The 24,809-nt window shown below is 49.2% G+C and overlaps 1 protein-coding gene across 1 annotated transcript in view; it reads right to left on the reverse strand.

Moving 5' to 3' along the window:
• LOC139262032 (complement component C6-like) overlaps positions 1-24,809 on the reverse strand; it is a 121,116-nt gene that overhangs the window by 42,330 nt on the left and 53,977 nt on the right. The window contains 6 exon segments of the mRNA XM_070877195.1: positions 785-955; positions 958-975; positions 1,285-1,417; positions 5,616-5,739; positions 12,425-12,596; positions 16,573-16,798. Of these exon segments, the coding sequence (XP_070733296.1) occupies positions 785-955; positions 958-975; positions 1,285-1,417; positions 5,616-5,739; positions 12,425-12,596; positions 16,573-16,798 (844 nt within the window).

Raw genomic sequence — 24,809 nt, forward strand, 5'->3', positions numbered from 1 at the left:
TCTCTCACCCCTTCAAACTCTCTCTCCGCCCCCCCCCCCAAGTCTCTCTCCCCCTATGCTCTCTCTCCCCCGTAAGCTCTCTCTCCCCTCCAAACTTTCTCTCCTCCCCACCCCCCAGCTCTCTCTCCCCTTCGAAGCTCTCTCTCTCCCCCCAAGCTCCCTCTCACCTCCCCCCCCCCCCCACACCCACTCCCTCTCTCCCTCCCAGGATCTCTCGCCCTCCCCAAACTCTCTCTCCCCCTCGAAGCTCTCTCTCTCCTCCCCAAGCTCTCTCTCTCCCCCACCCCCACCGCAGTGTCTCTCTCTCTCTCTCCCCAGGATCTCTCTCTTCCCCCCAAGCTCCCGATCTCCGCCCCAGGATCTTTCTGTGCTGAAGTGATAATGGGGGAGCAGGAGACCCCCGCAGTAATTCTCCCCCCACCCACCCCGTCAATCCACGGGAACACCCCCCTCCACCCCCCCCACCCCACCTCCGCCCCCGACCACCCCCCGCCCCTCCCTCCCCACACACCCCCCGCCCCTCCCTCCCCACACACCCCCCGCCCCTCCCTCACCACACACCCCCCGCCCCTCCCTCCCCACACCCCCGCCCCTCCCTCCCCACACACCCCCCCGCCCCTCCCTCCCCACACACCCCCCGCCCCTCCCTCCCCACACACCCCCCGCCCCTCCCTCCCCACACACCCCCCGCCCCTCCCTCCCCACACACCCCCCGCCCCTCCCTCCCCACACACCCGCCCACCCCTCCCTCCCCCCGGCTCCCCGCCCCCTCGCTGGCCCTTACCGCTCTGGCAGAGGATGTCCCCGGGTGTGTGGGGTTCCCAGGTCAGGCCGGGCCCACACGTGTAGCTAGCCGGCCCCGCCACAACCAGACCTTCCGGGCACCTCACCTCAACCGACTCTCCAACGCTGTAGTCAGCTCTGAATGGCCACAATGTCGCTGGGCTGGACACATCGGCCTGGTACAGATCGTCGCTGCAACAGGGGGACAAAGAGGACAGGTTAACCAGCACATTCACCGCTCACAGTGCAGGGAGGGGGAGTAGTAGGGGGGGGGGGGAGGGGAGGCTGGGCGAGGCTGGGAGGGGGTGAGGCTGGGCGAGGGGGGAGGGGAGGCTGGGGGAGGGGGGAAGGGAGTCTGGGGGGAGTAGAGGCTGGGGGACGATGGGGGTGGGGAGGGGAGACTGGGGGAGGGGGAGGGGAGGCTGTGGGAGGGAGAAGGGAGGCTGGGGGATGGGGGAGATGGTTGACACAGCCAGCCACACACAGTCGGGACACCCTTACACTGACACTCCAAGTCTTCCATGTGCCAGGTGCCGTCAGGCAGGCAGCGGTAGAACTGGTATCCTTGCAGCTCGTAGCCTGAGAAACAAATGATTTCCAGCATCTCTGCCACATCGTACCGAGGTTTGGACACCTGTAATGGAGGCGATATAAGAACATAAGAAATAGGAGCAGGAGTAGGCCATACGGCCCCTCGAGCCTGCTCCGCCATTTAATACGATCCATGGCTGATCTGATCATGGACTCAGCTCCACTTCCCGCTCAAAAATCCGTCTATCTCCGCCTTAAATATATTCAATGCCCCAGCTTCCACAGCTCTCTGAGGCAGTGAATTCCACAGATTTACAACCCTCTGAGAAAAGAAATTTCTCCTCAACTCAGTTTTAAATGGGCGGTCCCTTATCTAAGATAATGCCCCCTAGTTCTAGTCTCCCCTGTCAGTGGAAACATCCTCTCTGCATCCACCTTGTCAAGCCCCCTCATAATCTTATACATTTCAATAAGATCACCTCTCATTCTTCTGGACTCCAATGAGTAGAGGCCCAAACTACTCAACCTTTCCTCATAGGTCAACCCCCTCATCCCCAGAATCAACCTTGTGAACCTTCTCTGAACTGTTTCCAAAGCAAGTATATCCTTTCATAAATATGAAACCAAAACTGCACGCAGTATTCCAGGTGTGGCCTCACCAATACCCTGTATAACTGTAGCAAGACTTCTCTGCTTTTAATATCCATCCCTGTGCAATAAAGGCCAAGATTCCATTGGCTTTCCTGATCACTTGCTGTACCTGCAAATATCCTTTTGTGTTTCATGCACAAGGACCAGATATGTCTGTCTGTACTGCCCATCGATTGCACCCCATCCACCACCTTCAACACTCACTCCCTCCACCACCGGCGCACCGTGGCTGCAGTGTGTACCATCTACAAGATGCACTGCAGCAACTCGCCAAGGCTTCTTCGGCGCACCTCCCAAACCCACGACCTCTACCACCTAGAAGGACAAGGGCAGCAGGCGCATGGGAACACCACCACCTCCACGTTCCCCTCCCAGTCACACACCATCCTGACTTGGGAATATATCGGCTGTTCCTTCATCATCACTGGGTCAAAATCCTGGAGCTCCCTCCCTAACAGCACTGTGGGAGCACCTTCACCACACGGACTGCAGCAGTTCAAGAAGGCGGCTCACTACCACCTTCTCAAGGGCAATTAGGGACGGGCAATAAATGCCGGCCTTGCCAGTGATGCCCACATCCCAGGAACGAATTTTTAAAAACACTCCTCGGAACATGGCAATTGCCAGATGAAAATAAACTTGTCTCTATCCATCCAGCTGACATCCCATTGGTCGTACGATACAACGGTAATGGAGTTGTTGACCAATCACAGTGTAAGGATTCGGCAAAATCACTTTTTGGACATTGCTACTATATTCACTGAGCTGGCTGGGGCAGGTCCAAACATGTTTAAGTTGAATACACACCAGCTGGGTGGGAATGAGAATGGCTGAAAGCAGGAACATCATGGTTGATGGGTGCCTTTTGTCATGGAATGGGAACCCATCAGTGAGACATTAAGTAAAGTGGCCGTGGTTTCAGGCCATCGAAAGACAAAGGGAAGCTGTTTGACCACAGACTCGTCGGAGCCACACATCGAGGGACAGATCAGTTGACAAAGGAACAAGCCACAGGCTTGAGTTTGCTTTTCAGTTGCACAGCCTCAGGTGAAGGGACAGTTGGACTTTTGGCGCTGAAGACGCATTTTTACAAGTATAAGAGAGGCAGTGTTGGCTGCCATCTCTCTCTCTCTCTCTCTCTCTCTCCCCTCTTCTACGCCTGCTTGCAACGCACAAGGACCGAGCACTCCATCTGGGATGGAGAGAAGAAACCACCAACAATGAGCCAAGAGAACCTTGCTACTTTGACTGGGAGGCTGATCTTGAGAGTGGACTTGAATATCAGTTTGGTACGGACCCAGAAGATACGTCTCATCGGGAGAAGCAGCGAGTAAACCAGAGAGGTCATTGGTGAGCATTTATCACAGCCCAGGCATCTTTAAGAACCGCTAAGTGTGAAAGGGTGTCGTGTGTCCCAACCAAGCCTTCGGGATTTTAGTGGGGAGGTTTTTGAAAAGATCATGAGCATATGCACATTCTGTTGGACAGATTTCAATGGTGCAATTTTGAATCTGAGCAGGGGTATTTTAGACGTGGGTACTTCGCGTTAGGGGCCTGTTTAGACAGGCCAGACTGTGTGTTGTACTGTGCTTGCTTGTATTACACTACCAGGGTGTGTTTTTACTGGGTGCAAGTTTGTGCTTTAACTTGAATAAAAGCATTGTGACAATGGAGACCGAAAAGATCTGTCTATGACTGTATATTACTGTTCACCACTATATTTCCGGTGTCTAGAACTGTTGTAAGAGGGGTGATTGGAAACCACCAAGGGCAAAACCACTTACAGCAGCGAACAATCCCTATCAATGAGTCTCCAACAGGCCCAGACATGAGGCGAAGAAAAACCCCCAGTGCGACAGAGCTTTAGGAACCAGTTTGATTCTACACAATGGGAATGGGTTTGGTTTTTTTTTTCATTCATTCTTGGAACGTGGGCGTCGCTGGCAAGGCCGGCATTTATTGCCCGTTTCTAATTGCCCTGGAGAAGGTGGTAGTGAGGGGGGAAGCCTTCTTGGACCGCTAGTTTGCAGTTTGATACAAGCTGAGAGTCAACTACATTGCTGTGGGTCTGGAGTCACATACAGGCCAGACCGGGTAAGGGTGGCAGATTTCCTTCCCTGAAGGACATTAGTGAACCGGTTGGGTTTTTACAACATACTTTAATGGTCACTTTTACTATTGCCAGGTTTTTATTTCCAGATTTTTGTTAAACTGAATTTTAATTCTCAAACTGCCGCAGTGAGATTTGAACTCACATTCTCGGGATTATTAGTCGCCGTCTCTGATTACATCCAGTAGCAAAACCGTTACACTGGGCTCTGTTTTCCTGGAACAGAGGAGGCTGAGGGGAGACCTGATTGAGGTGTATAAAATTATGAGGAGCCTGGATAGAGTGGATGGGAAGGACCTGTTTTCCTTGGCAGAGAGGTCAACAACCAGAGGGCATAGATTTAAAGTAATTGGGGGGAGGTTTAGAGGGGATTTAAGAGGAAATTTCTTCACCCAGACAGTGGTGGGGGTCTGGAACTCACTGCCTGAAAGGGTAGTAGAGGCAGAAACCCTCATCACATTTAGAACATAAGAAAACAAGAAATAGGAGCAGGAGTAGGCCATACGGCCCCTCAAGCCTGCTCCGCCATTTAATACGATCATGGACTCAGCTCCACTTCCCTGCCCGCTCCCCATAACCCCTTATTCCATTATCGGTTAAGAAACTGTCTATCTCTGTCTTAAATTTATTCAATGTCCCAGCTTCCAAAGCTCTCTGAGGCAGCAAATTCCACAGATTTACAACCCTCTGAGAGAAGAAATTCCTCCTCATCTCAGTTTTAAATGGGCGGCCCCTTATTCTAAGATTATGCCCCCTAGTTCTAGTCTCCCCTATCAGTGGAAACATCCTCTCTGCATCCACCATTTAAAACGTACTTGGATGTGCACTTGAAGTGCCGCAACTTACAGGGCTACGGACCGAGAGCTGGAAAGTGGGATTAGGCTGGATAGCTCTTTGTCGGCCGGCACGGACACGATGGACCGAAATGGCCTTCTTCCGTGCTAAATTTCTCTGATTCTCTGAGTCTCTGATACCACTGCATGTACCCTTTACTGTCTGGGATTCTAGGCAGTGGGAGGGAATGGGCTGGACTCCGAGGGGAATTCAGTACTGGGGCTGTGGCACTGCTGACAAAGGATTGGAATTCTTTCCTCATTCAGACCCAATTGTTCCATGGCATCCTAGCTGTGGCAGAAATGGTGCTGCTTTATATGAGACTATAGATATACTCTCTGTGTAATCACTGTATAGTTGCATAAGATGGAGACATGTTACCTGATGTACTTTCAATAAGGTTTACACTGTGTATATACCATGCTGGCACCACTAGAGGGTGCAACTGGTGGAGACCAGGGTTTCCTGCCTCTGTGGCACAGGCTGTCCACCAGAGGGCACTGCGGTGGGAGACCTGAGGGTCACCTGCCTAGGTGTACAGGGCCCAATACAAAAGGCTGCCCACCATGCTTGTTCCTCACTCTGGAGTTACAAATAAAGGACCAAGGTCACAACAGTTTGAGTACAACACATTGCCTCGTGGGGTCATTCATAAGTGCATTTCAGACGTAACAGGTGCCAGTCGATCGAGAGAAGGTCACCTTACCCTCAGGAAGCCATTGAGTGGTGGCTCTGGTTTGGGACAGTACACGGTGCCGTCGCCGGGCTCAGGGTCCAAGTGATCAATGATCTCTCTCCTCTCCTCGTCATCGTTAATACACAGCGTGCTTCTAGGGAAGGACCAGAGACAGAAGCAGCTCAGTACAAGTGTACATTGCCCACCTGAATCACCGACAACCCAAACGCACCTTATTTTGACTCAGTTCACCAGCACTCAGTGTACAGAGCTGCCTCTCCCACATTCCAGGGTCCCAATTGGTTATGGCCATTTTTGGGCCGGTGTCACCTGCCCGAGGTCTGAATTTAGCGTCAGGCATTAGAACATAAGAAATAGGAGCAGGAGTAGGCCATACGACCCCTCGAGCCTGCTCCGCCATTTAATACGATCATGGCTGATCCGATCATGGACTCAGGTCCACTTCCCTGCCCGCTCCCCATAACCCCTTATTCCCTTATCGGTTAAGAAACTATCGATCTCTGTCTTAAATTTATTCAATGTCCCAGCTTCCACAGCTCTCTGTGGCAGTGAATTCCACAGATTTACAACCCTCAGAGAGAAGAAATTCCTCCTCATCTCATTGTTCAATGGGCGGCCCCTTATTCTAATATCATGCCCCCTAGTTCTAGTCTCCCCCATCAGTGGAAACATCCTCTCTGCATCCACCTTGTCAAGCCCCCTCATAATCTTATACGTTTCGATAAGATCACCTCTCATTCTTCTGAATTCCAGTGAGTAGAGGTCCAACCTCCTCAACCTTTCCTCATAAGTCAACCCCCTCATCCCCGGAATCAACCTAGTGAACCTTCTCTGAACTGCCTCCAAAGCAAGTATATCCTTTCGTAAATATGGAAACCAAAACTGCACGCAGTATTCCAGGTGTGACCTCACCCATACCCTGTACAACTGTCGCAAGACTTCCCTGCTTTTATACTCCATCCCCTTTGCAATAAAGGCCAAGGGCCCAATTTTCCCTAGGAGTTGCTCCTATATTTTTGGAGCAAATCGTTTTTTTTGGAGTATCTTAAAAATCACAATTCTCCACATTTAGTTTGCTCCAATTTAAGTGAGTTCGTCCAGTTTCTTTTTAGTTCAGTTTTTTTTTTCCAAAAGGGGGCGTTACCAGCCACTTACGCCTGTTTTGGCCATTTAAGCAAGCTTAGCCAGCGAAAAGTTACTGCAAACTAACTTAGGCCAGCGCATGTGTCCATTTTGGTACGCTCAGAAAAACCTTGCAGAGACTTAAGAAATCAGCGCAGGTAGCCAGAGATGTGGGGTGGAGCGGGGGCGGGGGGGGGGGGGGGGGAAGGGAAGGGAAGTTAGAGGATTTTCCAAAGCATTAAACACTTCACTTTTAACAATAAAGAAGCATAGAAACCATCATAATTAATACCTAATTATAAATGAAAAATAAATCGAGTAATAAGAAATGACTTGCCGACTGGAGCACGCACCGGCAAAGCTAGGGGCAGGATCCACAGAAGGAGCACTGGGAGAGCTGTTCCTGTTCCCATGCCAGCTCTTTGCCGGAAGCACGGCGGAAACCCCATGTTAGCGGGAGTTCATAGAAACATAGAAACATAGAAAATAGGTGCAGGAGCAGGCCATTCAGCCCTTCTAGCCTGCACCGCCATTCAATGAGTTCATGGCTGAACATGAAACTTCAGTACCCCATTCCTGCTTTCTCGCCATACCCCTTGATCCCCCGAGTAGTAAGGACTTCATCTAACTCCCTTTTGAATATATTTAGTGAATTGGCCTCAACTACTTTCTGTGGGAGGCGGCCTCATTCCCGACTGAGTGGTGGCAACGTAGCCGGGAGCAGCTCGGCATCAATGTGGAGCACCTGGGCTGCTCAGTCAACCCGACTGTTTGCCTGAATGACTTTGGGCGCAGACTGAACGATCGATTGAGCCAACACCTCCTTGTCTCCCGCCCCTTCCGACCTTGCTCCCTTTTGTTAACTCGTTTTCGGCTGCTCCTGTGCCCTTTGCTGCCCTCTCGTCTCCGAATAATTCCCCTGTCTTTCACATCAATCTCAACCCTGCGCTGTGCATTTAATAATCACTCGCATGTCTCCTCGATAAATGCTCCTCTGTGAACCATCGATCCAACTCTCTTCACAGATCGATTGCCTGCTCACAAATCAATCTTAAACCAAATATTCCTTTCTTGCTGCTGAACCCAAATTGTCCTTTACTGCGCTCCATGAATAATACTGCATTGCAGAGGTGTTAGCTCACTGAATACCCAGGGCAGATGCTATCTTTTGAAACTCAGTTTAAAATCGTTATTAATGGAATAGCAAACACTTACTTCTCTTTCTCGGGTACATTTTCCTCTGGTCAGGTCTCTTGCTTCCGACTTATATCTCCTTTCCCCGCTCACATTGGCAAATGGAGGGAACGAGACCACAGTGGTTGTGTTCCGGGACAAGTAATCCACAGTGCTGGTGAGCCATTGCGCATGCGCGCACGCTCCAACGCGCACGCGCAACCCTGCCGGCACTCAAACACGCTGAGCCCTAGGCCCCGCTCCCCTCCCGGCTGTGTTGACCCAGCACGGCCATAGCTCCGCCACCCCCGCCCCCCCCCCCCCCACACTGGTTCTGCTGCACTACGCCAAGGGCCTGCATCGTTCAGACCGCGGGGAGAATAGCAAGGTAGCTTTTAGGCGCGTTTTTTGTTCTAAAAAGTCGGCGCACCTCCGAGCGTGGGGGAAAACTTGGGCCCCAAGGTACCATTTGGCCTTCCTGATCACTTGCTGTACCTGCATAATAACCTTTTGTGTTTCATACACAAGGACCCCCAGGTCCCGCTGTACTGCAGCACTTTGCAATCTCTCTCTCCAATTAAATGATATGGCCGTTTTTGGGGCGTTGTCACCCGCCCGAGTGCTGAATTTAGCGGCACAGGCCCCGGCCGCCAAATTGAGTTTTGACGGCCAAAGACGAGAGCGCAGCGCGAAGCGGTCGGTGTTGCACGCTCGTCCTCGGGCGCCGAGGGGACGGCAGCTCAGGATTCCTGACATTTTCCCGACGGGAGGCTGCCGGCCCACGAGCTGGAAAACCGGTAAAAACAAAACTCCTCCGAACCCACACCCACACCCACACCTCCCCACTGCGGCAACTAGTGAATAAGCGCTGGAATAAATAAACAAAAGAGAAAAGCTGACCTTGCTCTCTGGGCGATACCGGCCGGGATTCCCCCGAGGGTACGCTTGCTTTTTCCTGGCCGTATGGACCCCTATCCCATTCGGCCACCGTACAAACCAAATATTGTGGCAGCAGCGACAAGGGGGGGCGTTACATGCTGAGTGACATCACTACGTGGGTGGTGGGAGAGGGCGCAACGTTACGTAAGAACAACATAGGAAATAGGAGCAGGAGTAGGCCCCTTGAGCCTGCTCCGCCATTCAATACGATCATGGCTGATCTGATCATGGACTCAGCTCCACTTCCCTGCCCGCTCCCCATAACCCTTTACTCCCTTATCGCTCAAAAATCTGTCTATCTCCGTCTTAAATATATTCAATGGCCCAGCCTCCACAGCTCTCTGAGACAGAGAATTCCAAAGATTTACAACCCTCTGAGAGAAGAAATTCCTCCTCATCTCAGTTTTAAATGGGCGGCCCCTTATTCTAAGATCATGCCCCCTAGTTCCAGTCTCCCCCATCAGTGGAAACATCCTCTCTGCATCCACCTTGTCAAGCCCCCTCATAATCTTATACGTTTCGATAAGTTCACCTCTCATTCTTCTGAATTCCAATGAGTAGTGGCCCAACCTACTCAACCTTTCCTCATAAGATCATGGCTGATCTGATCTTGGCCTCAACCCTGCTTTCCTGATTCCCCTCATCTTCTCTCATAGAAACATAGAAACATAAAAAATAGGAGCAGGAGCAGGCCATACGGCCCCTCGAGCCTGCTCCACCATTTAATACGATCATGGCTGATCTGATCATGGACTCAGCTCCACTTCCCTGCCCACTCCCCATAATCCCTTATTGGTTAAAAAACTGTCTATCTCTGTCTTAAATATATTCAATGTCCCGGCTTCCACAGCTCTCTGAGGCAGTGAATTCCACAGATTTACAACCCTCTGAGAGAAGAAATTCCTCCTCATCTCAGTTTTAAATGGGTGGCCCCTTATTCTAAGATTATGCCCTCTAGTTCTAGTCTCCCCCATCAGTGGAAACATCCTCTCTGCATCCACCTTGTCAAGCCCCCTCATAATCTGATACGTTTCGATAAGATCACCTCTCATTCTTCTGAATTCCAATGAGTAGAGGCCCAACCTACTCAACCTTTCCTCATAAGTCAACCCCCTCATCCCCGGAATCAACCGAGTGAACCTTCTCTGAACTGCCTCCAATGCAAGTATATCCTTCTTTAAATACCGAGACCAAAACTGTACGCAGTACTCCAGGTGTGGCCTCACTAATACCCTGTGCAGTTGTAGCAGGATATTTGCCTTCCTGATTACTTGCTGTACCTGCATACTAACTTTTTGGCGGCTCCGGCAACGACCGAATCAATTTGCCGGGAGGTGTGGACGCCGATCACGGCCTTTGCCCCCATTAGCCCCGCCCATCGGCAGCATTAACGGGCGGCGTTATCAGACGAATTTGGTCCCCACGGTACGAACAGTCCCCATTCACCTGTTGGACCCCGGAGCACAGCTCCTGGCCATGTCCCAAGGTGGGGTGGGGGATTGGACAATGAATGCAGGCTGGGTTTTGTTCCTGTCCCGCTGGCTCAGGTGGGACAGGCCGAATATCCTCCTGCTGATCTGTGTCTGTGCCCACAGTGACCGTCGATCAGGAGACGGGAACCCTGGGCCCATTTCCCCACCTCGGGTCTCTGAGCCCAATTGCAGGCCCCAGTTGCTGGGGTCAGAGCGGGGCTTGAGCCTGGGATCTTGCTAGCCTGGGACTGGGGAGGGGCTCAGCTGTTGGCTGAATGAACCCAGCCCGGGTATCAGTGGGACCTCCTGTTGTTTGAACCCAAGCAAAGCAGCGATCCCAATTGTAATGTGTGCACCGGTGAGAATGCTCACAGGTTTGCAGAGCTGTTGCTTGCTGTCCGGAGGAGGCGGGGGTCCCCATTGGAGTGCTCTGTACGCGGGAGTCTTCCCTTTATTTATTCGGGACTTGGCCTGGAGGGTGTTGCACGGAGCAGTCCCATGCAATCGTTTTTTAAGTCTGTTCACGGACTTCCAGGCCGCCTGCATTCTCTGCGGTCTGGAGGAGTCCGTGTTCCACGTCCATGTTTAATGTGCGAGGTTGCAGCCCCTGTTCCATTATTTAAAGGGGCTGCTCCTCAAATTCTGGCTGCACTTCAGTCCCACACTCCTGATCTTTGGGCACCCTGTGCGGAGGGGAGCGAGTAGGTCCGAGGGCCTCCTCGTGGGCCTGCTCCTGGGCACGGCCAAGGGGGCCATCAGCCGGTCCAGGCAGCGGGCGGTCGAGGGGGTTATTCAGCCCAACTGCCTGCCTCTCTTCCGCGGTTACATCCGAGCCAGGGTGTCCCTGGAGATGGAGCACGCGGTGTCCACCGGTACGCTCGCGGTCTTCCGCGAGAGGTGGGCGCCGGAGGGACTGGAGTGCATCATCACCCCCGGCAACCAAACTTTAATTTGAATTAAGTTTACTGTGTAAAGTTTAATTTGTTTAATGTGTCGATTTTAGTGCTCCCCCCCCACTCCTTTAATAAGGGGGCACTGGATTTATGGTTTCAACTTAAAATAGTTGTAGAGCTGTTGAGTTGTGAGTGGTTCAGCCAGTCACATGATGTTCACAAGATTCAATAAAACCCCAGCCAGTTGGGTTCAGGTGATCCACGATGAGGCAGGTGGTTGTGAGCCTGGTGGATGAACTGCTAATGTGTGGTGTAATTGTTAAACCTTTGTTAATAAACCAACTTATTCCTAGTAGCAATGTGTTGCTATGAATTCTTAAGAAACATAGAAACATAGAAAATAGGTGCAAGAATAGGCCATTCCGCCCTTCGAGCCTGCACCACATTCAATAAGATCATGGCTGATCATTCCCTCAGTACCCCTTTCCTGCTTTCTCTGACAAGTTTGCGCGATCGTGGTACATGCTTTGTTGATACCGCCTGCCCTCGACATGATCCTGGAGATCAGGGTGGACAAGGGACAAGAACCCTTGAAGCAAATACATTACACCAATCCACCTCGGACAGCTGATGGTCCAATTGCTCCCCATGAACAGGTGGGGGGGGGGACATGTAATGGTGAAACGGGGTATGGACCCATGACTGGCCCTGATCGCCCCAGGACCAGCCGTGACCTTTAACCTGTGCCCTCTCCTGGCATGTTCCACTGAACCCTGACCCCTGTCTCACCTCTGGCCTCCATGCACTGCGGGTCATTGTCACCTTTAGTGATGGGGCCATAAACAGTAGAGTGCAGCACAGGCCCGAGATGTAACCCGCGTCTTCCTCCCTGTTTATTAACGCCACTGCCAGAGTTCCCCGTAACCAGTCGCTCTTCCGGAGCCCCGAAAGCCTGCCTTCCCACTCCCTCAACCGTCAACTGTGTCGCAATCCAGATGGACTGGATTCATTCTTGTCCCAGGACCTGCGACCCCCACCTCCCCCCACCCATCCCCCATCCCCGCCCCACCCCTCACTCTTCCATTCCTCCGACAGTCACCTATTTGTGACTGCCTGATGTAACTGGTTGTCCCTCCAGCCTGGCTGGTGACCGGCACTGTGACCCTTGACCCTTGACCGAGGCTGCCCAAGACCTGGAGGTATCCGATATTATCCGTACCCGTCACCAAACAGGGAGAAGACACATTTTTGCTCTTCACGCGGTGTGCCCTCACAGGGCTCCCCACCGTCGCTGGGAGTAGGATTGTTGCACTGCCGAGACCTTCTCCTTCGATGGGAAGTGTCACAGGAACTCCATGCTGACCAACAGTTCCAGAAACCATCCTGCACCGCTTCAGGAAAACACAAATACAGTCAGAGTTACCATCCTGAACCAGGTCAGGAAAACACACACACTGTTGCAACTCCTCAGATAATGAATCAGACCATGCCCGCATGCAGCAAGACCTGGACAACATTCGGGCTTGGGCTGATAAGTGGCAAATAACATTCGCAGCACACAAGTGCCAGGCAATGACCATCTCCAACAAGCGAGAGTCTAACCACCGTCCCTTGACATTTAACGGCATTACCATGGCCGAATCCCCCACCATCAACATCCTGGGGGTCCACCATTGACCAGAAACTTAACTGGACCAGCCACATAAATACCATGGCAACAAGAGCAGGTCAGAGGCTGGGTATTCTGCGGCGAGTGTCTCACCTCCTGACTCCCCAAAGCCTTTCCACCATCTACAAGGCACAAGTCAGGAGTGTGATGGAATACTCTCCACTTGCCTGGATGAGTGCAGCTCCAACAACACTCAAGAAGCTCGACACCATAAGAACATAATGAACAAAAGAATTAGGAACAGGAGTAGGCCATCTAGCCCCTCGAGCCTGCTCCGCCATTCAACAAGATCATGGCTGATCTGGCCGTGGACTCAGCTCCACTTACCCGCCCTCTCCCCGTAACCCTTAATTCCCTTATTGGTTAAAAATCTATCTATCTGTGATTTGAATACATTCATTGAGCTAGCCTCAACTGCTTCCTTGGACAGAGAATTCCACAGATTCACAACCCTCTGGGAGAAGAAATTCCTTCTCAACTCGGTTTTAAATTGGCTCCCCCGTATTTTGAGGCTGTGCCCCCTAGTTCTAGTCTCCCCTACCAGTGGAAACAACCTCTCTGCCTCTATCTTGTCTATCACTTTCATGATTTTAAATGTTTCTATAAGATCACCCCTCATCCTTCTGAACTCCAACGAGTAAAGACCCAGTCTACTCAATCTATCATCATAAGGTAACCCCCTCATCTCCGGAATCAGCCTAGTGAATCGTCTCTGTACCCCCTCCAAAGCCAGTATATCCTTCCTTAAGTAAGGTGACCAAAACTGCACGCAGTACTCCAGGTGCGGCCTTACCAATACTCTATACAGTTGCAGCAGGACCTCCCTGCTTTTGTACTCCATCCCTCTTGCAATGAAGGCCAACATTCCATTCGCCTTCCTGATTACCTGCTGCACCTGCAAACTAACTTTTTGGGATTCATGCACAATCCCCAGGTCCCTCTGCACCTCAGCATGTTGTAATTTCTCCCCATTCAAATAATATTCCCTTTTACTGCTTTTTTTCCCAAGGTGGATGACCTCACACTTTCCGACATTGTATTCTATCTGCCAAACCTTAGCCCATTCGCTTAACCTATCTAAATCTCTTTGCAGCCTCTCTGTGTCCTCTACACAACCCGCTTTCCCACTAATCTTAGTGTCATTTGCAAATTTTGTTACATTACACTCTGTCCCCTCTTCCAGGTCATCTATGTATATTGTAAACAGTTGTGGTCCCAGCACCGATCCCTGTGGCACACCACTAATCACCGATTTCCAACCCGAAAAGGACCCATTTATCCCGACTCTCTGCTTTCTGTTCGCCAGCCAATTCTCGATCCATGCTAATACATTTCCTCTGACTCCGCGTACCTTTATCTTCTGCAGTAACCTTTTGTGTGGCACCTTATCGAATGCCTTTTGGAAATCTAAATACACCACATCCATCGGTACACCTCTATCCATCATGCTCGTTATATCCTCAAAGAATTCCAGTAAATTAGTTAAACATGATTTCCCCTTCATGAATCCATGCTGCGTCTGCTTGATTGCACGATTCCTATCTAGATGTCCCGCTATTTCTTCCTGAATGATGGTTTCAAGCATTTTCCCCACTACAGATGTTAAACTAACCGGCCTATAGTTACCTGCCTTTTGTCTGCCCCTTTTTTTAAACAGAGGTGTTACATTAGCTGCTTTCCAATCCGCTGGTACCTCCCCAGAGTCCAGAGAATTTTGGTAGATTATAATGAATGCATCTGCTATAACTTCCGCCATCTCTTTTAATACCCTGGGATGCATTTCATCAGGGCTAGGGGACTTGTCTACCTTGAGATCCATTAGCCTGTCCAGCACTACCCCCCAAGTGATAGTGATTGTCTCCAGGTCCTCCCTTCCCACATTCCTGTGACCAGCAATTTTTGGCATGGTTTCTGTGTCTTCCACTGTGAAGACCGAAGCAAAATAATTGTTTAAGGTCTCAGCCATTTCCACATTTCCCATTATTAAATCCCCCTTCTCATCTTCTAAGGGACCAACATTTACTTTCGTCACTCTTTTCCGTTTTATATATCTGTAAAAGCTTTTACTATCTGTTTTTATGTTTTGTGCAAGTTTACCTTCGTAATCTATCTTTCCTTTCTTTATTGCTCTTTTAGTCATTCTTTGCTGTTGCTTAAAATTTTCCCAATCTTCCAGTTTCCCACTAACCTTGGCCACCTTATACGCATTGGTCTTTGATTTGATACTCCTTTATTTCCTTGGTTATCCACGGCTGGTTATCCCTTCTCTTACCGCCCTTCTTTTTCACTGGAATATATTTTTGTTGCGCACTGTGAAAGAGCTCCTTAAAAGTCCTCCACTGTTCCTCAATTGTGCCACCGTTTAGTCTGTGTTCCCAGTCTACTTTAGCCAACTCTGCCCTCATCCCACTGTAGTCCCCTTTGTTTAAGCATAGTACGCTCGTTCCTGACCAACTTCCTCACCCTCAATCTGTATTACAAATTCAACCATACTGTGATCACTCATTCCAAGAGGATCATTTACTAGGAGATCGTTTATTTTTCCTGTCTCATTACACAGGACCAGATCTAAGATAGCTTGCTCTCTTGTTGGTTCGGTTACATACTGTTCTAAGAAACAATCTCGAATGCATTCTATGAATTCCTCCTCCAGGCTACCCCGTGCGATTTGAGTTGACCAATCGATATGTAGGTTAAAATCCCCCATGACTACTGCCATTCCTTTTTCACATGTCTCCATTATTCCCTTGATTATTGCCCGCCCCACAGTGAAGTTATTATTTGGGGGCCTATAAACTACGCCCACCAGTGACTTTTTCCCCTTACTATCTCTAATCTCCACCCACCCATTTTGTTCATTAGAGCCAATATTGTTTCTCACAACTGCCCTGATATCATCCTTTATTAACAGAGCTACTCCACCTCCTTTCTCTTCTTGTCTATCTTTCCGAATCGTCAGATACCCCTGTATGTTTAATTCCCAGTCTTGGCCACCCTGCAAACACGTTTCTGTAATGGCCACCAAATCATACCCATTTGTAATGATTTGTGCCGTCAACTCATTCACTTTATTTCGACACCATCCAGGACAAAGCAGCCCGCTTGATTGGCTCCCCATCCACCACCTTCAACACTCTCTCCCTCCACCACCGGCGCACCGTGGCTGCAGTGTGTACCATCTACAAGATGCACTGCAGCAACTCGCCAAGGCTTCTTCGGCAGCACCTCCCAAACCCGCGAGCTCTACCACCTAGAAGGACAAGGGCAGCAGGCGCATGGGAACACCACCACCTCCACGTTCCCCTCCCAGTCACACACCATCCTGACTTGGAAATATATCAGCTGTTCCTTCATCGTCGCTGGGTCAAAATCCTGGAACTCCCTCCCTAACAGCACTGTGGGAGCACCTTCACCACACGGACTGCAGCGGTTCAAGAAGGCGGCTCACCACCACCTTCTCAAGGGGCAACTAGGGATGGGCAATAAATGCCGGACTTGACAGCGACGCCCACATCCCAGGAACGAATATAACAACAGAGATACCATCCTGAACCAGGTCAGGGAAACACACAGCCCACGGGGATGGATCTTTCTAATGTGAGGAACCTGCCCCTACAGCACTGGGCACGTCACCATGGTAATGTGACAGGGAGGGTAGTGATGCGTTAACGCAGCGTTGAAGGGTTTAACAGTGTTACTTGAGTGGTAGTCTGGTGTCCGCTGTTCACAGCTGTCTCCGGAGGTGCCAGCCTTGCAGATACACAAACACCTGTTGTCCATCAGCACCGTCTTGCCGTTATTGAGGCACGGGGAGCACCGGCAGGGGTCGAAGTTCACCATGTAGTCCACCAGGGCTTGTTCCAGGTTCCCACGTTTGGTGACTGCACACGGAATTCCTTTTACCAATCCTAGGATGGGCCGGAGCTGCAGAATTAAATCACTGAGATAAACCGAGGGAGTGAGGGGAGAGTGGGGGTGGGAGGGGGGGGCGGAGTGAGAGGGGAGAAGAGGGGGGGGCAGTGAGAGAGGGAGGGGGAGAGGGGGGGCAGTGAGAGAGGGGAGGGGGAGGGAGAGAGAGAAGGGGGGAGTGAGAGGGGGGAATAAGAGAGAGAGGGGGAGAGAGGGAGGGGAGAGAGTGAGAGAGAGAGAGGGGGGGAGAGAGAGAGCGGGGGAGTGAGAGAGAGGGAGGGGGTAAGGGAGAGAGAGAGGGGGGGCGAGAGAAGGGAGGGGAGTGAGAGAGAGAGAGAGAGAGAGAGGGGGAGAGAGTGGGAGAGAGGAACAGAGAAAGGGAGAGAGAGGGAGAGAGAGGGAGAGAGAGGGAGAGGGGGAAAGAGAGAGAGAGAGGGAGAGAGAGAGGGAAAGAGAGAGAGAGAGGGATCGAGAGAGAGAGGGGGAGAGAGAGAGAGAGGGAGGGAGGGGAGAGAGAGACAGAGAGAGGGAGAGAGAGGGGGGAGAGAGGGGGTGGAGGGAGAGAGAGAGAGAGACTGGGGGGAGAGAGAGAGAGATAGAGAGACAGAGACAGAGACAGAGAGTGAGACTGAGAGAGAGGCGGGAAGGGGGGGTTTGGTGGGGGAGAGAGAGAGAGACTGAGAGACAGAGTGAGTGAGACAGAGAGAGGGAGAGAGGCAAGGAGAGAGAGAGAGAGACTGAGAGACAGTGAGACGGAGAGAGGAGAGAGAGAGATGGAAAGAGACAGAGAGTGAGCCAGAGAGAGAGAAAGGGAGTGAGACAGAGAGAGAGAGAGAGAGAGAGGGAGGGAGAGAGAGGGGGAGAGAGAGGGAGAGGGAGAGAGAGAGACTGAGAGACAGAGTGAGTGAGAAAGAGAGAGAGAGACTGATAGACTGAGAGTAAGAGACAGACAGAGACAGACAGACAGACAGCGAGAGAGACATAGAAACATAAACATAGAAAATAGGTGCAGGAGTAGGCCATTCGGCCCTTTGAGCCTGCACCGCCATTCAATAAGATCATGGCTGATCATTCAACCTCAGTACCCCTTTCCTGCTTTCTCTCCATACTCCTTGATCCCTATGGCCGTAAGGGCCATATCTAAATCCCTTTTGAATATATCGAACGAACTGGCCTCAACAACTTTCTGCGGTAGAGAATTCCACAGGTTAACCACTCTCTGAGTGAAGAAGTTTCTCCTGATCTCGGTCCAAAATGGCTTACCCCTTATTCTGAGACTGTGACCCCTGGTTCTGGAACTCCCCAGCAACGGGAACATTCTTCCTGCACCTAACCTGTCTAAACCCGTCAGAATTTTACATGTTTCTATGAGATCCCCTCTCATTCTTCTAAACTCCAGTGTATAAAGGCCCAATTGATCGAGTCTCTCTTCATATGTCAGTCCTGTCATCCCAGGAATCAGTCTGGTGAACCTTCGCTGCACTCCCTCAATAGCAAAAACATTCTTCCTCAGATTAGGAGACCAAAACAAACACAATATTCCAGGTGTGGCCTCACCAAGGCTCTGTACAACTGCAGTAAGACCTCCCTGCTCCTATACTCAAATCCCCTAGCTATGAAGGCCAACATGCTATTTGCCGCCTTCACCACCTGCTGTACCTACATGCTAACCTTCAATGACTGATGTACCATGACACCCAGGTCTCGTTGCACCTCCCTTTTTCCTAATCTGTCACCATTCAGATAATATTCTGTCTTCCTGTTTTTGCCACCAAAGTGGATAACCTCACATTTATCCATATTATACTGCATCTGCCATGCATTTGCCCACTCACCTAACCTGTCCAAGTCACCCTGCAGCCTCTTAGCATCCTCCTCACAGCTCACACCGCCACCCAGTTTAGTGTCATCTGCAAACTTGGAGATATTACATTGAATTCCTTCATCTAAATCATTGATGTATATTGTAAATAGCTGGGGTCCCAGCACTGAAACCTGTGGCACCCCACTGGTCACTGTCTGCCATTCTGAAAAGTACCCGTTTATCCCAACTCTCTGCTTTCTGTCTGCCAACCAGTTCTCTATCCACGTCAATACATTATCCCCAATACCATGTGTTTTAATTTTGCACACCAATCTCTTGTGTGGAACCTTGTCAAAAACCTTTTGAAAATCCAAATACACCACATCCACTGGTTCTCCCTTGTCCACTCTACGAGTTACATCCTCAAAAAGTTCTAGAAGATTTGTCAAGCATGATTTTCCTTTCATAAATCCATGCTGACTTGAACCGATCCTGTCACTGCTTTCCAAATGCGCTGTTATTTCATCTTTAATAATTGATTCCATCATTTTCCCCACTACTGATGTCAGGCTAACCGGTCTATAATTCCCTGTTTTCTCTCTCCCTCCTTTTTTAAAAAGTAGTGTTATATTAGCTACGCTCCACTCCATAGGAACTGATCCAGAGTCAATAAAATGTTGGAAAATGATCACCAATGCATCCACTATTTCTAGGGCCACTTCCTTAAGTACTCTGGGATGCAGCCTATCAGGACCCGGGGATTTATCGGCCTTCAATCCCATCAATTTCCCTAACACAATTTCCTGACTAATAAGGATTTCCTTCAGTTCCTCCTTTTCGCTAGAGTCTCGAACCCCTAGTATTTCCAGAGGGTTATTTGTGTCTTCCTTCGTGAAGACAGATTCAAAGTATTTGTTCATTTGGTCTGCCATTTCTTTGTTCTCCATTATAAATTCACCTGAATCCGACTGCAAGGGACCTACGTTGGTCTTCACGAATCTTTTTCTCTTCACATATCTATAGAAGCTTTTGCAGTCAGTTTTTATGTTCCCTGCAAGCTTCCTCTCATACTCTATTTTTCCCCCTCCTAATTAGACCCTTTGTCCTCCTCTGCTGAATTCTAAATTTCTCCCAGTCCTCAGGTTTGCTGCTTTTTCTGGCCAATTTATATGCCTCTTTCTTGGATTTAACACTATCCCTAATTTCCCTTGTTAGGCACAGTTGAGCTACCTTCCCCATTTTATTTTTATGCCAGACAGGGATGTACAATTGTTGAAGTTCATCCATGAAACTATAAATGTCTGCCATTGCCTATCCACCGTCAACCCTTTAAGTATCATTCGCCAGTCTATCCTAGCCAATTCACATCTCATACCATCGAAGTTACCTTTCTTTAAGTTCAGGACCCTCGTCTCTGAATTAATTGTGTCACTTTCCATCTTTATAAAGAGTTCTACCTTATTATGGTCACTCTTCCCCAGGAGGCCTCGCACAACAAGATTGCTAATTAGTCCTTTCTCATTACACAATACCCAGTCTAGGATGCCCAGCTCTCTAGTTGGTTCCTTGACATATTGGTCTAGAAAACCATCCCCAATACACTCCAGGAAATCCTCCTCCACCGTATTGCTACCAGCTTGGTTAGCCCAATCTATATTTAGATTAAAGTCGCCCATGATAACTGCTGTACCTTTCTTGCACACATCTCTAATTTCTTGTTTGATGCTATCCCCAACCTCACTACTATTGTTTGGTGGTCTGTACACAACTCCCACTAGCGTTTTCTGCCCTTTGGTATTCCACAGCTCTACTCATACAGATTCCACATCATCCTATTCACTATCTATATCCACTATAGATATGTGAAGAGAAAAAGATTAGTGAAGACAAACATAGGTCGCTTGCAGTCGGATTCGGGTGAATTTATAATGGGGAACAAAGAAATGGCAGACCATTTGAACAAGTACTTCGGTTCTGTCTTCACAAAGGAAGACACAAATAACCTTCCGGAAGTACTAGGGGACCGAGGGTCCAGTGAGAAGGAGGAACTGAAGGCTATCCTTATTAGGCGGGAAATTGTGTTAGGAAAATTGACGGGATTGAAGGCCGATAAATCCCCAGGGCCTGATAGTCGACATCCCAGAGTACTTAAGGAAGTGGCCCTAGAAATAGTGGATGCATTGGTGATAATTTTCCAGCAGTCTATCGACTCTGGATCAGTTCCTATGGACTGGAGGGTTGCTAATGTGACACCATTTTTTAAAAAAGGAGGGAGAGAGAAAACGGGTAATTATAGACCAGACCGGTTAGCCTGACATCAGTAGTGGGAAAAATGTTGGAATCAATCATTAAGGATGAAATAGCCACGTATTTGGAAAGCAGTGACAGGATCGGTCCAAGTCAGCATGGATTTATGAAAGGGAAATCATGCTTGACGAATCTTCTGGAATTTTTTGAGGATGTAACTAGCAGAGTGGACAAGGGAGAACCAGTGGATGTGATGTATTTGGACTTTCATAAGGCTTTTGACAAGGTCCCACACAAGAGATTGGTGTGCAAAAGTAAAGCACATGGTATTGGGGGTAATGTACTGATGTGGATAGTGAACTGGTTGGCAGACAGGAAGCAGAGAGTCGGGATAAACGGGTCCTTTTCAGAATGGCAGGCAGTGACTACTGGGGTGCCGTAGAGCTCAGTGCTGGGACCCCAGCTATTTACAATATATATTAATGATTTAGATGATGGAATTGAGTGTAATATCTCCAAGTTTGCATATGACACTAAACTGGGTGGCGGTGTGAGCTGTGAGGAGGATGCTAAGAGGCTGCAGGGTGACTTGGACAGGTTAGGTGAGTGGGCAAATACATGACAGATGCAGTATAATGTGGATACATGTGAGGTTATCCATTTTGCGGGCAAAAACAAGAAGGTAGAATATTATCTGAATGGCGGCAGATTAGGAAAAGGGGAGGTGCAACGAGACCTGGGTGTCATGGTTCACCAGTCACTGAAAGTGGGCATGCAGGTACAGCAGGCGGTGAAGAAGGCAAATGGTATGTTGGCCTTCATAGCTAGGGCATTTGTATACAGGAGCAGGGAGGTCTTACTGCAGTTGTACAGGGCCTTGGTGAGGCCTCACCTGGGATATTGTGTTCAGTTTTGGTCTCCTAATCTGAGGAAGGACATTCTTGCTATTGAGGGAGTGCAGCGAAGATTCACCAGACTGATTCCAGGGATGGCTGGACTGTATAGGAGGAGAGATTGGATCAACTGGGCCTTTATTCACTGGAGTTTAGAAGAATGAGAGGGGACCTCATAGAAACGTATAAGATTCTGACGGGACTGGACAGGTTAGATGCGGGAAGAATGTTCCCAATGTTGGGGAAATCCAGAACCAGGGGACATAGTCTTAGGATAAGGGGTAGGCCATTTAGGACTGAGATGAGGAGAAACGTCTTCACTCAGAGAGTTGTTAACCTGTGGAATTCCCTGCCGCAGAGAGTTATTGATGCCAGTTCATTGGATATATTCAAGAGGGAGTTAGATATGGCCCTTACGGCTAAAGGGATCAAGGGGTATGGAGAGAAAGCAGGATAGGGGTACTGAGGGAATGATCAGCCATGATCTTATTGAATGGCGGAGCAGGCTCGAGGGGCCGAATGGCCGACTCCTGATCCTGCCTCTCTCCTCTCTCTCTGTCCCTCTCTCCTCCTCACTCTCTCTCTCTCTGCCTCACTCTCTGTTTCTCGCTCTCCCTCTCTCTCTCCCTCCCTGCCTCTCCCTCCCTGTCTCTCCCTCCCTCTCCCTGTCCCTCTCTCTCTTCTCTCTCTCTCTCTGTCATGTAAACTGAGATAACCAGTCAAAGAATGTTTGGAACTCTGAAGTATGAGAGCTCAGACGGCAATGAGTTGAATGTATTCCAGTCCGGAATAGCCCAGGGACTATTGGTTAATGTATCATTTATTGCCCACCGCGAGTTGCCAGAGAGAGATGGAAGTTTCTAGAACTGAGTGGATTACTCGGCCACTTCAGAGGGTTGTAAGAGCCAAGCACGTTGGTGTGGGTCTGGAGTCACAATGTAGGCCAGACCAGGTGAGGACGGCAGCACCCTTTCCCTGAAGGACATCAGTTAACCACTTGGGTTTTTACAACAATCTGGCAGACTTATTGAAATCAATGTCAAAACTTGCCAGGGTTGGATGTGAAATCACGACCACCACTGAACCATTCGAAATAAAGTAAATGAGTTGACAGCACAAATCATTACAAATGGGTATGATTTGGTGGACATTACAGAAACGTGGTTGCAGGGTGGCCAAGACTGGGAATTAAACATACAGGGGTATCTGACAATTCGGAAAGATAGACAAGAAAGGAAAGGAGGTGGGGTAGCTCTGTTAATAAAGGATGATATCAGGGCAGTTGTGAGAGACGATATTGGCTCGAATAAACAAAATGTTGAATCATTGTGGGTGGAGATTAGAGATAGTAAGGGGAAAAAGTCACTGGTGGGCATAGTTTATAGGCCCCCAAATAATAACTTTACGGTGGGGCGGGCAATAATCAAGGGAATAATGGAGGCATGTGAAAAAGGAACGGCAGTAGTCATGGGGGATTTTAACCTACATGTCGATTGGTCAACTCAAATCGCACGGGGTAGCCTTGAGGAGGAATTCATAGAATGCATACGGGATTGTTTCTTAGAACAGTATGTTACAGAACCTACAAGGGAGCAAGCTATCTTAGATCTGGTCCTGTGTAATGAGACAGGAAAAATAAACGATCTCCAAGTAAAAGATCCTCTCGGAATGAGAGATCACAGTGTGGTTGAATTTGTAATAAAGATTGAGGGTGAGGAAGTTATGTCAGAAACGAGCGTACTATGCTTAAACAAAGGGGACTACAGTGGGATGAGGGCAGAGTTGGCTAAAGTAGATTGGAAACACAGACTAAACGGTGGCACAATTGAGGAACAGTGGAGGACTTTTAAGGAGCTCTTTCATAGTGCTCAACAAAAATATATTCCAGTGAAAAAGAAGGGTGGTAAGAGAAGGGATAACCAGCCGTGAATAACCAAGGAAATAAAGGAGAGTATTAAATCAAAGACCAATGTGTATAAGGTGGCCAAGGTTAGTGGGAAACTAGAAGATTGGAAAAATTTTAAACGACAGCAAAGAATGACTAAAAAAGCAATAAAGAAAGGAAAGATAGATTACGAAAGTAAACTGGCGCAAAACATAAAAACAGATAGTAAAAGCTTTTACAGATATATAAAACGGAAAAGAGTGACTAAAGTAAATGTTGGTCCCTTAGAAGATGAGAAGGGGGATTTAATAATGGGAAATGTGGAAATGGCTGAGACCTTAAACAATTATTTTGCTTCGGTCTTCACAGTGGAAGACACAAAAACCATGCCAAAAATTGCTGGTCACAGGAATGTGGGAAGGGAGGACCTTGAGACAATCACTATCACTAGAGGGGTAGTGCTGGACAGGCTAATGGGACTCGAGGTAGAAAAGTCCCCTGGTCGTGATGAAATGCATCCCAGGGTATTAAAAGAGATGGCGGAAGTTATAGCAGATGCATTCGTTATAATCTACCAAAATTCTCTGGACTCTGGGGAGGTACCAGCGGATTGGAAAGCAGCTAATGTAACGCCTCTGTTTAAAAAAGGGGGCAGACAAAAAGCAGGTAACTATAGGCCGGTTAGTTTAACATCTGTAGTGGGGAAAATGCTTGAAACTATCATTAAGGAAGAAATAGCGGGACATCTAGATAGGAATAGTGCAATCAAGCAGACGCAGCATGGATTCATGAAGGGGAAATCATGTTTAACTAATTTACTGGAATTCTTTGAGGATATAACGAGCATGGTGGATAGAGGTGTACTGATGGATGTGGTGTATTTAGATTTCCAAAAGGCTTTCGATAAGGTGCCACACAAAAGGTTACTGCAGAAGATAAAGGTACGCGGAGTCAGAGGAAATGTATTATCATGGATAGAGAATAGGCTGGCGAACAGAAAGCAGAGAGTCGGGATAAATGGGTCCTTTTCGGGTTGGAAATCGGTGGTTAGTGGTGTGCCACAGGGATCGGTGCTGGGACCACAACTGTTTACAGTATACGTAGATGACCTGGAAGAGGGGACAGAGTATAGTGTAACAAAATTTGCAGATGACACTAAGATTAGTGGGAAAGCGGGTTGTGTAGAGGACACAGAGA

The sequence above is a fragment of the Pristiophorus japonicus genome, chromosome 1 (genome assembly GCF_044704955.1).
Source record: "Pristiophorus japonicus isolate sPriJap1 chromosome 1, sPriJap1.hap1, whole genome shotgun sequence".
Taxonomy (NCBI): Eukaryota; Metazoa; Chordata; class Chondrichthyes; family Pristiophoridae; genus Pristiophorus; species Pristiophorus japonicus.